Source organism: Drosophila virilis, chromosome 4 (assembly GCF_030788295.1).
Source record: "Drosophila virilis strain 15010-1051.87 chromosome 4, Dvir_AGI_RSII-ME, whole genome shotgun sequence".
Classification (NCBI taxonomy): domain Eukaryota; kingdom Metazoa; phylum Arthropoda; class Insecta; order Diptera; family Drosophilidae; genus Drosophila; species Drosophila virilis.
Genome location: NC_091546.1, coordinates 9090935 through 9105656, shown reverse-complemented (window position 1 = coordinate 9105656; position 14722 = coordinate 9090935). Strand labels below are relative to the sequence as shown.

The 14722-nt window shown below is 36.7% G+C and overlaps 4 protein-coding genes across 4 annotated transcripts; 3 read left to right on the top strand and 1 right to left on the bottom strand.

Annotated features, from left to right (window-relative positions):
* Window positions 1-55: 55 nt before the first annotated feature.
* On the top strand, window positions 56-4606 carry IntS3 (integrator complex subunit 3). The gene is made up of 11 exons (XM_002052336.4): window positions 56-359; window positions 428-1038; window positions 1203-1836; window positions 1894-2083; window positions 2148-2356; window positions 2426-3244; window positions 3418-3575; window positions 3645-3789; window positions 3863-3988; window positions 4050-4238; window positions 4308-4606. The coding sequence occupies exons 1-11, from the start codon at window positions 273-275 to the stop codon at window positions 4377-4379; spliced, it is 3240 nt and encodes a 1079-aa protein (XP_002052372.1). The 5' UTR covers window positions 56-272; the 3' UTR covers window positions 4380-4606.
* A 2801-nt stretch (window positions 4607-7407) lies between these two features.
* On the top strand, window positions 7408-10749 carry LOC6629178 (uncharacterized). The gene is made up of 5 exons (XM_015172946.3): window positions 7408-8587; window positions 8645-9228; window positions 9693-10124; window positions 10196-10362; window positions 10422-10749. Exons 1-5 carry the CDS (start codon window positions 7408-7410, stop codon window positions 10681-10683), a joined length of 2625 nt encoding a protein of 874 aa, XP_015028432.1. The 3' UTR covers window positions 10684-10749.
* A 285-nt stretch (window positions 10750-11034) lies between these two features.
* Window positions 11035-12616, top strand: LOC26531466 (uncharacterized). The gene is made up of 2 exons (XM_015173451.3): window positions 11035-11224; window positions 11282-12616. Exons 1-2 carry the CDS (start codon window positions 11180-11182, stop codon window positions 11765-11767), a joined length of 531 nt encoding a protein of 176 aa, XP_015028937.1. The 5' UTR covers window positions 11035-11179; the 3' UTR covers window positions 11768-12616.
* Window positions 12617-12670: 54 nt separating this feature from the next.
* LOC6629179 (TBC1 domain family member 20) lies at window positions 12671-14313 on the bottom strand. The gene is made up of 4 exons (XM_002052338.4): window positions 14110-14313; window positions 13251-14035; window positions 13089-13198; window positions 12671-13025 (listed from the first exon to the last, which is right to left on the bottom strand). The coding sequence occupies exons 1-4, from the start codon at window positions 14165-14167 to the stop codon at window positions 12827-12829; spliced, it is 1152 nt and encodes a 383-aa protein (XP_002052374.2). The 5' UTR covers window positions 14168-14313; the 3' UTR covers window positions 12671-12826.
* Window positions 14314-14722: the final 409 nt, after the last annotated feature.

Here is a 14722-nt window from a genome sequence, read left to right as displayed (position 1 = left end):
CAAGATCTGGTAACATTTCAATTGCCGATATCTGGCAAGGTGCTTGACTGGCAGCCCTGTTTTAGGCAACCATATTTTTTCTGTCTACAAACCAAAACAGAAATACCTACATACATATACATAGTAATGGTTTAATAAATGCGGTTTTACGAATTCAGTTTTCCAATATTTCAGTTTCCGTTTTAGTGTAATTATGAAACTAATTAAGAACTGAAACCATATCAGGTGATAAGGAGCAATACTCAAACAAAGTATCTACACCACACTTGCAAATGGAGCAACAGCAACAAAAAAGCGCAGCTCACGTCTCTAAGTTGTTTGTCTGCACGGCTGTTGACTGTAAAGATGAAATCGAAGAGGTAAATTCGGCTTACACACTGAATTAGATTGTAGCAACTACCATGTTTTTTGTTTTGTGCTCATTTAGAAGTTCGAGCGATCTTACGTTAGCCTGCAGCAACAAATTGCGGGCCTCAGTGATAAGGAAATGCACGATATGCTCACACAAATCGTTTGCAAGGAAAAACAGCATGAGGAGATATCCATTGGCTTTCTCTACATTATATTAACTGATCCGGCAATGGCGCCAAAAACATATCGGGACATAACTCTTGTGTCCAGGGATGGCATGAATGTAATTGTGGCAAATCTCACCCTCTTAGTGGCTGAAAAGTACGCCAAACTAACGGAGACTGCTCGGAGACAATTGATCTGGGTGTTGCGTGAATTTGTGAAGCACCAGGTTCTTAGTGTCGAAAATGTGATTTGGAATTGTTTGCGTCAAGCCGGCGGCGGGGACGTCTCCCATAAAAATCTGTTTCTTGTGGAGAGCCTTTTGGATATTTTCATAGAGTATAGGGCGTGGCTGGAAGCCATACCCTTCCTAGTACAGTCGTCGGTTTACAGTTTTGTACGCCTTATAGAGGACCATGCCAATCCTGCCTTGATGCCACTGCGTCAAAAAGAGGTTAAGTTTACAATATCATTGATTCGGGATCGATTTCAAGATATTATACCATTGGGAAGAGATTTTGTACGGTGAGTTGACCACCGTTTTTTTTCTTCTCTATTTTATTACTATTCAAATTTGTTTGCTGATTGTGTGCCTAATAATCTTAATTAAAGGTATAAAGATATGTTTGGTGCACATTTTAATATAAACAAGATTTTAACAATTGTTTTGTACTTTGCTTTTCCCGCAGGCTTTTACAAAATGTTGCACGCATTCCGGAATTCGAACTGCTATGGCGAGATATCTTATGCAATCCGAAAAGCTTACATCCGACATTTAACGGGATTTGGCATTTATTACAAATACGTACGAGTCGGCGATTTTTACAATGTCGTCTACTTCCTGAAATGGAGCGTAAACTGCACTTTTTGGCTTCGTCTGTCAAATTTGGCAATCAGAAGCGCTACCAGGATTGGTTTCAGGACAAATATTTTGCTACGCCTGAGTCGCACAGCTTGCGGTCTGACCTGATTCGCTTTATAATAAACGTAATTCATCCCACAAATGACATGTTATGCTCCGATATTATCCCGCGTTGGGCAATTATTGGCTGGCTTATCTCATCATGTACAAACCCGATTGCATCGGCTAATGCCAAGCTGTCACTATTTTACGATTGGCTCTTCTTCGATCCGGCAAAGGATAACATCATGAATATTGAGCCCGGCATTTTAGTGATGTACCACTCTATACGGAATCATCCCTTTGTCAGCAGCACACTGCTGGACTTTTTGTGCCGCATCACAAAGAACTTTTACATAAAGAACGAGGACAAAATCAGATTGGGTGTATATAATTCATTAAAACTGATACTCGATAAACAGGTAAGAGCTGGCATAATAATATGATTATCGCTGAACAGTCACTAATTTCTTGAATAGGTCATTCCAAACTTACACCCGCTATTTGAATCGCCGAAACTTGACAGAGAATTGCGCAACCTAATACGGGAAAACTTTAGGGAATTTGTATCCCCCGTTGCAAATATGCCACAATCTATATATCCGGCAACACATTCAATCCAGGCACCAATATTTAAAAAAGAAGCTGATCAACGGATGCTGCAAAGTGGTAAATAATATTCTTCGTAAATATGCTTAAAACACGTTTTGATATTTTCCGAATATATTTGCAGAAAACATTGACGTTGGCAGCGGAGCATTCGCGGCAAATAGTGGCACCATTTCACTTGTGGACGACGATAACAAAATAGCTATAACACCTGTTGAAAGTTCGGAACGTGAAACTGAAGCTGTATTTAGTGATGACGATGGTGAAAACATTGCAAGATGTAACAAAAATGATGAAAATACGGATGACGACGATGACCTACCACTGTCAAAAGTTAGTATTGCCATCAATGGCAACCTGGGCTTATCAATTATTATCTAAAATTGCCACCTTTTTTTTAAGGTTCGTCTTAAGGAAAAGCCAGTTCCCGAAAAAGTAGAGTTGCCCGACGCGATAGCCGAATCGTTTGAGATATTTGTTACAAAACGCAACTCTTTTACATGGGAAGCATTTTTGAAAGATTTTCGTACTCTACCTGCCTCAACATTGGACGAAACGCAGCTCAATTATGTGATCTCAAACACGGTTTTGATACTCCGTGAAACATTGCCACAACAAAACGTATTTTCAGAGAGTAAAACCGAGGAGAAGTATTTGGCTAAGAGCATTAGCTATCCGCTGTACGGTCTATTTCGCTTTCTGTATGAGAATGAAGACAAAAGCAAAAAGCCCTTTCAAACCCTACTATCTGAAATATGTGAGCGGTTGAGTGAAACGGGCTATCTACTTCTCTACTTCATGAAGATACATTGCAAGCTGCAGACGCGAAAGAATGCCCAGCAATCGTATCAGTTTAAGACGACTGTTTATAGACAAATATGCGAGGCTACGGATGAAAAGATTGGCATTTGTCTGGTGCGAGACCTTGATTTACTTGAAAAGGAAAATACCACAATATATTTGTGGCTGCTGCCTGATATTTATAGAGAGTTCAAAACAATAGCCATTAATAATACGGACCTTTTGAGAATAACTCTACGCTGCGTTGACGCAAAAAACGTACGTGACATTATGTATTCAATTGCACAGGGCAAACTGACAATATTCAAGCAAGACGGTCTGATTGATTGCATACGGGAAAGCCTCGAGTATGAGACATACGAACAGTTTTGCCTATGGCAACTTATTCAGGCCCATGATGTACCTCTAAAGTGTATACAGGTAAGTCAAAATTCTAATAATTATGTCAAATATCTTCCTCCCTTACGTGTTGAATGAAGACACACTCATTTTAAACCAAACAAATAAAAACAGAAGATGATCTAAATAGTAGTAGCATGTAGACTGCTTCTTATAATACAATATGTTTTCAAATTTTTCGTTATTTTTTTTAGGATATACTTCCAGAACTAGAAGCTGCTAATCATCCCGAAGCGCTAAGTCATTTGCTGCTGCTGTTGAAAAATGAGGAGCCAACAAGTGAAATAATTAGACTTTTGCTCAGTAGGGAAGCGAAAACCAGAGGGGATCCGTTCGTCACGTCTGCCTTAAGGTGCATTACAACTTAATGCCTATGATTATGTTGTAGTTTAAATGATTTCCTTTAATGCTTTATTAATAGATTTTGGTGTCAACGTTGTGAAGAAAAACTTTCCGAAATTATCGCATCCCTGCTTACATCAAAATATCCTAGTTCATCGCCCAACAAGAGGAAGCGACCGTCTAAAGGTAGCTCCGCTGCAAGCAGTACGCCATCTGCTGATCACGTGAGTAGTTAACTTATGTGGCAATTGACATTTACACTAATTATTTATTTTCTTCTTTCTGGTATTGGTATAGGTATTAAATCATCTTGAACATTATAGAAGGAGTTGTAGGCATGGAACTGGCACCGGGCTCTATGTTCATGATATGATGCAGCGAGCCCTACAATCAGCGTATTCACATAGCAATGAAAGCACAAAGGTAAATTCAACCTCAGTCCAACCAATGTTCTTTTCACCAAATCGACATTCTTTTTGAGCAGAAACAGTTCAGTGATCTTTTCGCCTTGGCAGCGGAAGATGAGACCACTGCTGTGGGTCGTCGAGGTGGTAGTGGACGCGGTCGAAAGCAACCAGTTGGTAAAAAGGACTCAAATAACCATAATGCGGGCAGCAAGAAAAATTCGGATGTTGTGAAAACAATATACTCGTCTGATGAGAACTCTAGTGAGGTAGGCGGCAATCGTAAATGAACCTTGTTAAACAGACTTTCCATATAAATATATATTTAACTATTCTAGGAGGATTGGTCAAAGCATAAAATTACACAGGCAGCAAAGAAAAGAAAAAAAGCTATAAACGATTCCGACTGACAGTGTCAACGTCAATTGCCGCCCTCAGTCTTAACCGGTTCCTTTGATGATGAAAATTATACAAGAAATGAATATGAGTTTTTGAACGAAATTACTTAAGTTTAAAATGGTTTAAGATTTTATCAATTTATAATTAGTAAAATCAATTGTAGAATTTTTTTAATGTTGAAATTGTAACGTTATATTTTTTTATTTTTAATAAAAATCAAAAAAGTTTATTCAACAAATTTACATACTTTTATATGTCCAAAACTCGGATTTAGCTGTTTTTATATGTGATTCATATTCATTCATTCATTAAAAAACAGAATATTCGTCCGATTTTTCGTTTGGCAATGGGTTCGTTTCTAACAAAATTCAGATTCTCAAAATAAACAAATATATCATTTTATTTAGGTTCTTTGTTTTTTAGATTCTGAAACTTAACACACACAATTATCTAATTCAATTATTAGGCATTACAACTTACCTCTTGACAAATCGACCCTTTACACTTTTTTCGACATCCACAGATGTCACAACAACACATGTTTACTTCAAGTGTCAAGCTTCTTAATTATAAACTAAACGCCGTCACTTAATTTTGAAGTAATAACTGTCAATTTCTTTTACATACAAACAGCTGCATTTTTGACAGCGACATAACTGCGCAGGGTTTCTAAGACATAATTTATCGGAAGGAAAAACGATTAGTCTTTTATTAACAGCACCTTAGCAGAAACTGTTATAAGGTTCTCCGCCGTTAGCACGGACACACCAGACGCACATACACATAGACGAAATATAATAACCAATTTGTTAATAATGAAATTATATATACATAATAAACAATTGCATACATCGATTGCTTAAAACACATATTTAGATCATTAAAGACTTTGTTTTGATTTTGGCTTTTGTGTAGATCAGTAATAGTATTTATTAAATTGGCAAGATGGAAATGTTCGTTTTGACCGGTGTAAATATCAACAGAACGAACATATTTATACAGCATTATACTAAAAGAATATTATTTTTGTTTATCTTTAACTTTTTAAAATACCCATACTTGTGCAAAAACAAAAAATGGTTTAAGCAAGTTAAGCAAACTGATTGTCAAGAGCGAAAAAGATCCGGTTACAAATGCACGCACACACACACACATACATACATACATACATACATACGTACATACAAACATAACAATAAATATTCGACTTGCCTCCATTGGTAACTCAAAAAGAAGCTTTTGACTCTCTACTCTTACAATGACGATGGAAGTTAAGTTTCAAGCTGCGGAGATCAATGTTGTGAAAGCGTTTGCGCTCGTTGCGGTGTTTGTTGTCTACGTACTCAGCTCAACTCTCAAAAAAAAAAAAAAAGAAAACAGAAAGCGATATTTTGCAAAGTTACAAAAGAAAAAAACAGTCTCAAGAGTTGTAGACCTCGCGATATTGCCATAAATTATCAACATGTATATTACTGCACTTTGCTTGAGTTATTAAACAGTTCATTTGTTTATGCATATTTATGTGCATGCATGGGCAAAAACAACTCCAGTGACCCTTACGAATAAAATGGTAATTTTCTGCAAAAAGAAAGTTAGCTGATTTAGACGTTAGTAAGTCAACTTAACTGTCAGCTCATATAAAACAAGTTTGTATTAAAGAGAAATGTGCCGTTTATTATTATTATTATTATTTTAAAAAAAGGTGTTGGTACATACACATGCCCAGCGTGTTTTTTAATTCATCTGTTGCTTGTTGTGCTCATAAACATGTACAAACATGTTCGTACATACATACAAACATACACACATACATGTGTACTGTTTACATAAACCTTTTTTTGCTTTCCTCGATTGAGCTTTAAATAGTGATTGTTCCAAAAACAAATTAAATGCAATTTGTAGAAACGCATTTATTAACATTTTAAGAATTTGTTGATTGCAGACGCTAACGAAAGTCAGCCTAAGTCGTGGCCTTAATCTAGTTTTCAAACAATTATATGAAATTGATTAATTGCTCCGTTCGTGTCCACGTCGATAAATCAAATTATCGATATCTTGACCCGTTTTAAAAAATCGATTAGCATCAACATCGACATCTATGTAAACGATGCACATGTGTTCATGCATAGCATTTACATTCCCAGAAAGTTTGTCTTTTTGGATATCAACCTTTTCACCATCTTCGCACTTTTGCATTGCTTTTATATAAACATATCAGATACGAAGTTTATTTCGGAATAATGTAAATTTAATACAAATAGTCAGAAGACCTGATTTTGCTCTAAAATAGAACAGCAGCAATGGTTAACTAGATTAAACTAAAAACTAAACTAAGCCAATGTTGGCAGCTGGTATTGGTTAGGAATTTTGAAGTTATATAGATGCATTGAAGGCAGATTCAAACAGGAATACATACATACATGCAAATGTATGTTCATACATACAAATGTACATATATACATATTGACATACATCCCTATACACATGCATGTAACACGCATGCATACATGCATATATACATGCATGCATACACGCATGCATACATGCATATATACATGCATGCATATATGCATGCATACATAACACACACACACATACATACATACACACATGCATACATACACATACATACATACACATACATACATACACTTATACACACATACATACACACATACACAAAAAAATAACCAACAAAAATAAAAAAAAAAGCACTACTCTACTAACTGCAGAGCCTACTTGAATTCTTGAGAATCGAGGAGGAGAGCACTTGGTAGAAATTCGATTTATTTAAATTTGCAGCACAGTAACAAAAAAGCTTGTTCTGCGTTTGGTATTAGAACACACACACATTCATACACACACACACATACATATATATATAAACACACACACATATATAATATTTATGCGCGTTCGTAGAAAACACCTGTATTATTATAACCTTTGCTCCAAATAAGCCAACTATTTAAGATTTATATAGAATCTATACATTATTTATTGCTAATTCTATATATACAATTTTCAGAAATATAAAAAATGGGGAACTCGGGAAGTGCGCATAATATTAATAGCGAAAGATCGGGTTTGCATCGAAATTCGCACTTTCAAACACGATTCGAGCACCTAAACCAGAACTCACGTCGTCAGTTTCAATGGAACAAATCTGGCTTAAGATCAACTTCGCTCAATCCTCAGCGTAGCTTAAACCCTGAATGGCGAAGATCATATCCGTCCACGATCATGAAAAGAGAATCAAATTCTCAGCTAGAAACGCCACTTAAAGTGTTACCTGAATTGGATAAGCGTTTACATCTGCGAGCTACTTCAAATGGTGCAATATTAAATTCCGGGGGTACGATAAGTGGCCGGAAACAAAATGAGAACCTAACCCAAAACATTCCAAACATACTCAGTCAAAGATCCAAAACGTTTATAATCGAAAATGTGAAAGACAGAACCTCGAGCATAAATGAAAAAATTGATATAAAGCCCGAATTTACACGATCACAAACCCTACTTTACGCAAAGGGCAAGATCAAAGATGCCGACCTTAATGCCAATGAGTCAAATCTGTCTCGGATGCAAAGACACACGTATTCAGAACCTGAGCTCATCAATAAAATAAGTTCCCCAGTCACAATAAATACTCAAGAGCCTTCCCCCTCGAAGCCCAGCAATCGAAACAAGTATTCAAAAAAGAGAAGAGCTCCCGAAGTACCGCAAGCAAACATTATAGCTACACCATTTACACAGAGCAGCAAGGACGTTCTGCGAAATACTCAAATTGCAAAAGATAATGCCAAACCCATGCATTATGCAAAAAACTCAGACCGCAAACTTGGCAAGCAAACAAGGTCAGATTCATTGAAGAGAGATAATGAGATAAGCAGAAGAAGCATAAAAGAAACAACTTTTCAAGTTAATTCAGCGGGGTGTTCCAGGATCCCCTTTCGACGCGAAAAGAGTTCTGATGCTATTCTGTTAAGAAATCAAAAACCAGATCAAGCCGATGCTTCAAAGAACACGGCGTTACGTAATGGCTATCAAATCAAAAATCCAATTATTGAGCCAATTAGTGCGCCTGTAGTCAAGAATTTAACTCAAAAAGATAAGTTGGAAAATGGAGTTTCCGTTCAGGATAAAGTATGTCAACGTACGTTTTACTTTGGCATGGAACTCGATAGTCCCGTCGATGTTACACAGTCGTCAAATACTGGTAAGTCTGGCTGTCTTTATACATAGGGTACTTTAATTCCCATGAAAATATTTTTAGTTGACGAAAAACTCCTGAGTGAGAACAAGTCATTGTCAATGAGTTCGAACTATGACATTGAATACAAGGAAACGACGCGTCTGGAGGAGAGTTTAAATGACAATGGTTTACTTGTGCGTATTCGGCCGACTCTGCCGCGTCGACAAGTGGAAACACCCTCGTTCAGTCCAACATTAGCTTGGCGTTCCCTACTCGAACAACAGGATTGCATAGATAAATTAAAGATATTGAAAAGCATAAATCATAATTCTACCATGCCTACCAGTGAGATGCCCATTCAGCCTAATCGAACATTACAAATTCGACAGCTCTCCAGGCCGAACCACCTGCTTACAACGTGGACTCCTGAACAAGATCTGGGCGATGAGCACGATGACAAGCTCAAGGGTCTTAGTACAGAAGATGACTCCAGCTCGGATGAATATCGCTCTAAATGCGACGAAGACGGCTTCCTTTTCTATGGCAGCAAGAAGAAAAATGTATGCCACGACAAAGTTGCGCCCATTCACACATTCAGTCTCTCGCTTCCAAGGGATTCTCATATACAACATACTCGCAGCAGCGGAAATTTCAACACAGGCGAAGTATGTATAATGATAACATTTTATATATAACATTTCCTTCATAACATTTCCAAGAAATGCGATGCACAGCAAATGAGATTCACGTGAAGTTTCAGCCAAATTTATGAATGCTATAATTTGCGATAATGTCGGGATAGGAAAGTATCAATTTTAGATAATATGTGTTTTGATACATATAATACGAATGTGTTAACAACTTTTCAAAGTTGGCTTCAGGGTATCGCTTAGTCGGACATTCGAGGAAAATACTATACCACAATTTGAAAACAACATTTTCCATTGGATTCTGGAAATTTCTGAGTTCCGCCAAGGAGGAATAGATTTTTTTTTAAATTTTAAGCATCTCTCAAATGAATTTGCACAAAGATCTTTGAATACGAGTTTTCAGTTTCGCGTTGACTTGATTAATTTATGTATAGAGATATTTCTTGAATATATATATATATATATTTTCTTATTCAAAGGTTTGTATCTACAAGAGCCTGCAGAAGTCGAAGCCCGAAAATTATTTAAAGGGCACCGATCCGTGCTCTTATAACCAAAGAAACTCAAGTTCGCATGCCCAGCTGGAAAATATATGTGTTACCAATTTCGAATGCTCCAATAATTGGATGCTTCATAAAAATACGAGTAGCACGGAGCTGTATACGAAAAGTCTGGAACATGGTAAAAGGCAAAGGCTGGTTACCATGGAGCCGCAATCGATTAAATTTCTAACTGGTGGAAAGCATGTTATGTACCTGCCAGGCAGCAGCGATCAGCCAAATCCAGCGAAAGCCCATCCAACTGAGCCCCAAGACAATTTGCTGCCAGCCAAAACGAGTCGTCACTTCAAAAGTCGACAGCGACACATGCCCCAAAGTTTGCAAGACAAAACGCCAATTTTTCCCATTAAGGTAAGTACGTTTCGCATTGCCTGTGTAAATCAAAATAAATTGGAATTTAATAAATTACATTTTAATTACAGTCTAACGACGAAGAGATTGCCAAATTGGACGATGATAAGCCATTTCATCAACGTTTCCTATTTAACAATCCCGTACGCTTGTTGGAGAAAAAGTTGCATGCAGATAAATCTGTGAAGCCCGCTAAGCTTAAAATGTCACTGGACGGTCAACTTGAAGCGTTAAAAAAGTACGCAGTAAATAATCAAGCGATGTAGTTTGTAATTTTTGCAATTTCTTATATTTTAGGGTTGAGGAAGATTTTCAACGCAACCGCGCCAACGAGAAAGAAAACATACAGCATCAATTGCGACTTTACTTTGGCACAGATGACGAACAGTATCACAGCTTGCCCATAGCCCCGGTGCTTGATAGATTTTCAGCTATAAATCTCAATGACACGGATGGTAAACTGTATCGTCGTGATGATCCCGATGGTTGTGTATCAAATGTCGTTCTTGAAAATGAGGATCAAACGATAACATTTGCTACGAAAAATATTTTAACCTAGATTTGTAAACATATTCTTACACTTATTTAAATACACTGCCCGTTAATAAATAGAAAACAATGTTAATGATTTGTTTAATATTACCAGATTTCAATGCCATCTAGAGGTAATGCGAGTGAAACCTTATAAAAATCGGTTGAGTCCAGATTTACTAAATCCGTGTGGATTGCGGACAGCTTGGTTTAATGTTATCGATAACAAGATTCTTTGTTGATGCACACCAATGTGGGAAAGGCTGTTAATGTTCAATTTAACATGATGTCATTCACAATCGATACGTAACCGAATACAAAAACATTCGATACTATCGATATATTTTGCCAGCTGGGTAATTCTTCGTTTTTAGTTGTTGATGAAAAAGGCGTCCAAACGATTTGGGGTTTGGGTCCGTTCTTAAGTTTCTTGTATATTTTTATTGATACAAATACTATCAATTACTGATAACACTCTGTTCTATATATTCATTGTTCCAAAGTCGAGTGGAATCTTACTAATCATGGAGCTATTGAAGAGTATCAATAATAAAGAAATTTTCATGGAGGTACGAAGAGATGAATCCATTGAGAACAACAACATTTACATTTTTATTTACTACTAGGTTCTCCATTTGTCTATTGAGTTTTTGATTGGCAACATCAACGACCAACAAGCACTACGTTTCTCACACAAGTTCGGCTTCCAAAATCCCGACGATTTCTTACTTGCCACGCGCACAATATCGAAGTACTACAAGCAATGTTGTTCAGATGGTGGGGATACGGATATTTCTGAAAAATTGTCCTATTTGAGTCCAGAGCTAAGACCGCTTGTGCCCTTGGTGCTCGCGGCGAGACTCGATGCAGTCGAATTAGCCCTTGGAAGAAGCGAATACCTTAAGAATCACGTCAAGTTTGTGATGTCCTTCTCCTGGGACACGCGCCTTATATTGGGCGACAGCAGTTTTAGAAGCAATATTCGGCAAGTGGCAACAATAAATTTGCATTGCCAATCAAATTCGAATCGCGAAGTTATCTACTTTGAAATGGATTTAAAAAAACTATGCGCTATGATTGAAGTATTAGAAAAGTCTCTTAAGAGCGACTAAATTGTTATAATATAATTCTAAATATTCTTAAGACTATATTTATGCAATTGTAAATATGTACATACATATATTCCCAAAATACAATATGTTTATGTATGATTAGAAATAAACTAGATAAAAACATTTACTTTTAACAAAAACATAATCTATACTTGCTCGAGCTATATTCCGCGAATGTAATTCTACATTTTTGTTGCAAACATCGAATATTGTGGTCTATATTCCAAGCTTATAACCTCTAGACATGACTGTTTTGACTCGATGTAAAATAAATTAACTCCATACTTCATGACGTCAGAAAAGCCTCCACACTGAATCATACATTTCAGTCGAATTGTAAGTCATCCGTTGGAAATACGCATCCGATTTTTGTTTAATTTCATTATCATCGTAAAATAAGTAGACCAGGTGATCCAGCATTTCAAGGAGTTGGGTTTTAATTTAATCTGTCATAGTAGCCTATATACTATTATAACAATAACAACAAAAATATGCCAACGAGCAGGCCTTGGAAGCGCTTTACAAAGCTTATACTACTTGTTACTAACAATCCGTTGCTAGATCGACACAAATCATAAATATGTTGGCAAAACAAACTATTTTTTATCATAGAAATGTTTATGTAGAAATAAGAACAATATCTTAAAGCGAGCTACACACTCATATTTTTAAAAATTTAGATTATGAATATCATAAGGAATACATTGAATATTCTCTTAAATCTGGTTTTTACTTATTTTTTTTATTATATATATAAATTATGTTTTGTATACAATTAAATTTGCTATTTTTAAAAATATATAACGTAATATTTACAATCATAATAAACAAATAATTATTAATGCATTATTTCAAATTATTTTCTTTTTTTATTTTTACAATGTTATCCAAATACGCTCTGGGGTTCCACACTGTACTTACTTTGGGTATGTACATTTTTACATGCATGTTCAGCTTAGCTAATTAATAAAGGCAAATTTTAAGCATACAGCCGCATTTGGGCTGAATGGGCTCAGAACGAATTACATAAAATATAGTTGGACTGAAATACTCACTAACTCAGCTTATACCTGCAGCCAAATACTGATTCTTGTAGTAATAGGCACAAATGCCCACAACAATCGAAACAGCCGTTGTCATCATAACCGACTTTGGGGTTAAGATCTTTAAAAACCATTTACTTACATTATAATTAGATTTCGAAGAAACTGAACGTCGCAAATTGATCCGCGCTTCCTCCAGTTTACGTTGTTCTTGCCTATGTTTGGGAAATTGAAAACAAATTCAAAAGCTGCCACGTGCAAAATGCTGCTGCACTTACTCAATTTTGATAAGTTCCTCCACTTTCTTTTCAATTACGGTCAAACTATACTTGTCATATAATTTGCTGGATGTTATTAATAGATCCTCAAACGGTAGATCATCTGGCAACTGCAAGTTAGCCAATTTAGCATTAGATTCGTAGATATTGCAATTAACTTACCTTTGATAAGAGACAATGCACTGATGCCATATCACAGTCCTCTTGTAGAATAACATTCGCCCTATGCAACAGAATTGCGGCAGTAACAAAAATAGGTGTATACATGGGTGAAGCTAGAAAATAATCGTACAATCGCACGACCGCTTTGTAGGAATTCAAGCTGTGTCCGAACCAGGTCAAATACCACGGTAAGGCGAACAAGGTGCCAACTGTAGAACGTTGTAGAAAGTGAAAAAGTTCAGGCTGTTCGAAGAGGACCACAGGCCAAATAAACATAAGTCGTCTCTGGGTTGCCTCCATTGTTTCCTGCATACATTCGGAGAAGTGCGTCGTAGAGAGATGTTCCATTATGGCGAAGGCAACTTCTTCGCCAGCGACCAATAGAAATGTTACTGCCACATCGTGATAGCCCTGATAATAGCGCAAATTTGGGTACTTTTTAATCACTCGCAGTATAAGAACTGTCAGCTGGTCCTGCAATGCTATACGTTGCTCGTATGGAATGCCTGGCGGAAAGCGCTTCAGTGACCGATTTACATCAAGCACAACTTGATGGTATTCCGGATGGCTTTGTAATTCATCGAGAGTCGGAGCTCGCTCCAAATCCTTAACATCGACACCCGCCAACTGGGGCCACAAAATTCGTCTGAGGTCATCGTTCACCAGTCCATAATTGCTAAGCGCCAGCTCGCGCAGGGCTGCGAGTGGAATGCGGTTCTCCGGGCTCTTGGCAATGAGTTCTTCAATTGCCAATCGCTTTGTGCGTTCTTCGTCGCTTTCTGGACCTACAAGTTTATGCGTTTATATATATATGTGTACATGTGTAAACTTAATTATTTGTCTGGTTTGAATGACATACATTTTTCGAAACTAAGAGGGGGAAGTTCGACTTTAGTTTCGTCAACATCGCTCATCATTGACAAACTTAATTCGGCTTTTATCGTAATCGCTCACAATTAATCAATTAGTAATTACTAACTTTAATTTCTATAGATTTATTACTTTGACAAACTTATTTGTGAACACTCATTTTATCGGTTAACTTTTGTTCATCTACAAGAAAATGTATAATTATTGTCATCGCTAAAATAGTGCCGATAAAAAAATCGAATATTCGATTTCTAGCTTTTTACAGTGCATCACTTTACATTAGCATTAGCGGCACGAAGTTTTCTGTCTGTGACAAAACTATCGGTTGATCATGAAAGAAATATAAACAAATTGTTAAAAAAAAGTAATTTAAAAGCTATTAAACGCTGTTTTAATATCACAAGAAATTACTTTTCTGCTATGCTAGGTACGATAAGCATGCGGTACACTAAAGACAATTTGTTTTAATACAAATAAGGAACCTGGAATTGAAACACATAATATGTTGGGATGCTGATAAATGCTTACTGTCAGCTTCTCGCGGGTGTTTAAAATGAGACATATAAAGGTGACCGCCTGCCACCTTTTAGTCCGCCGTCCAA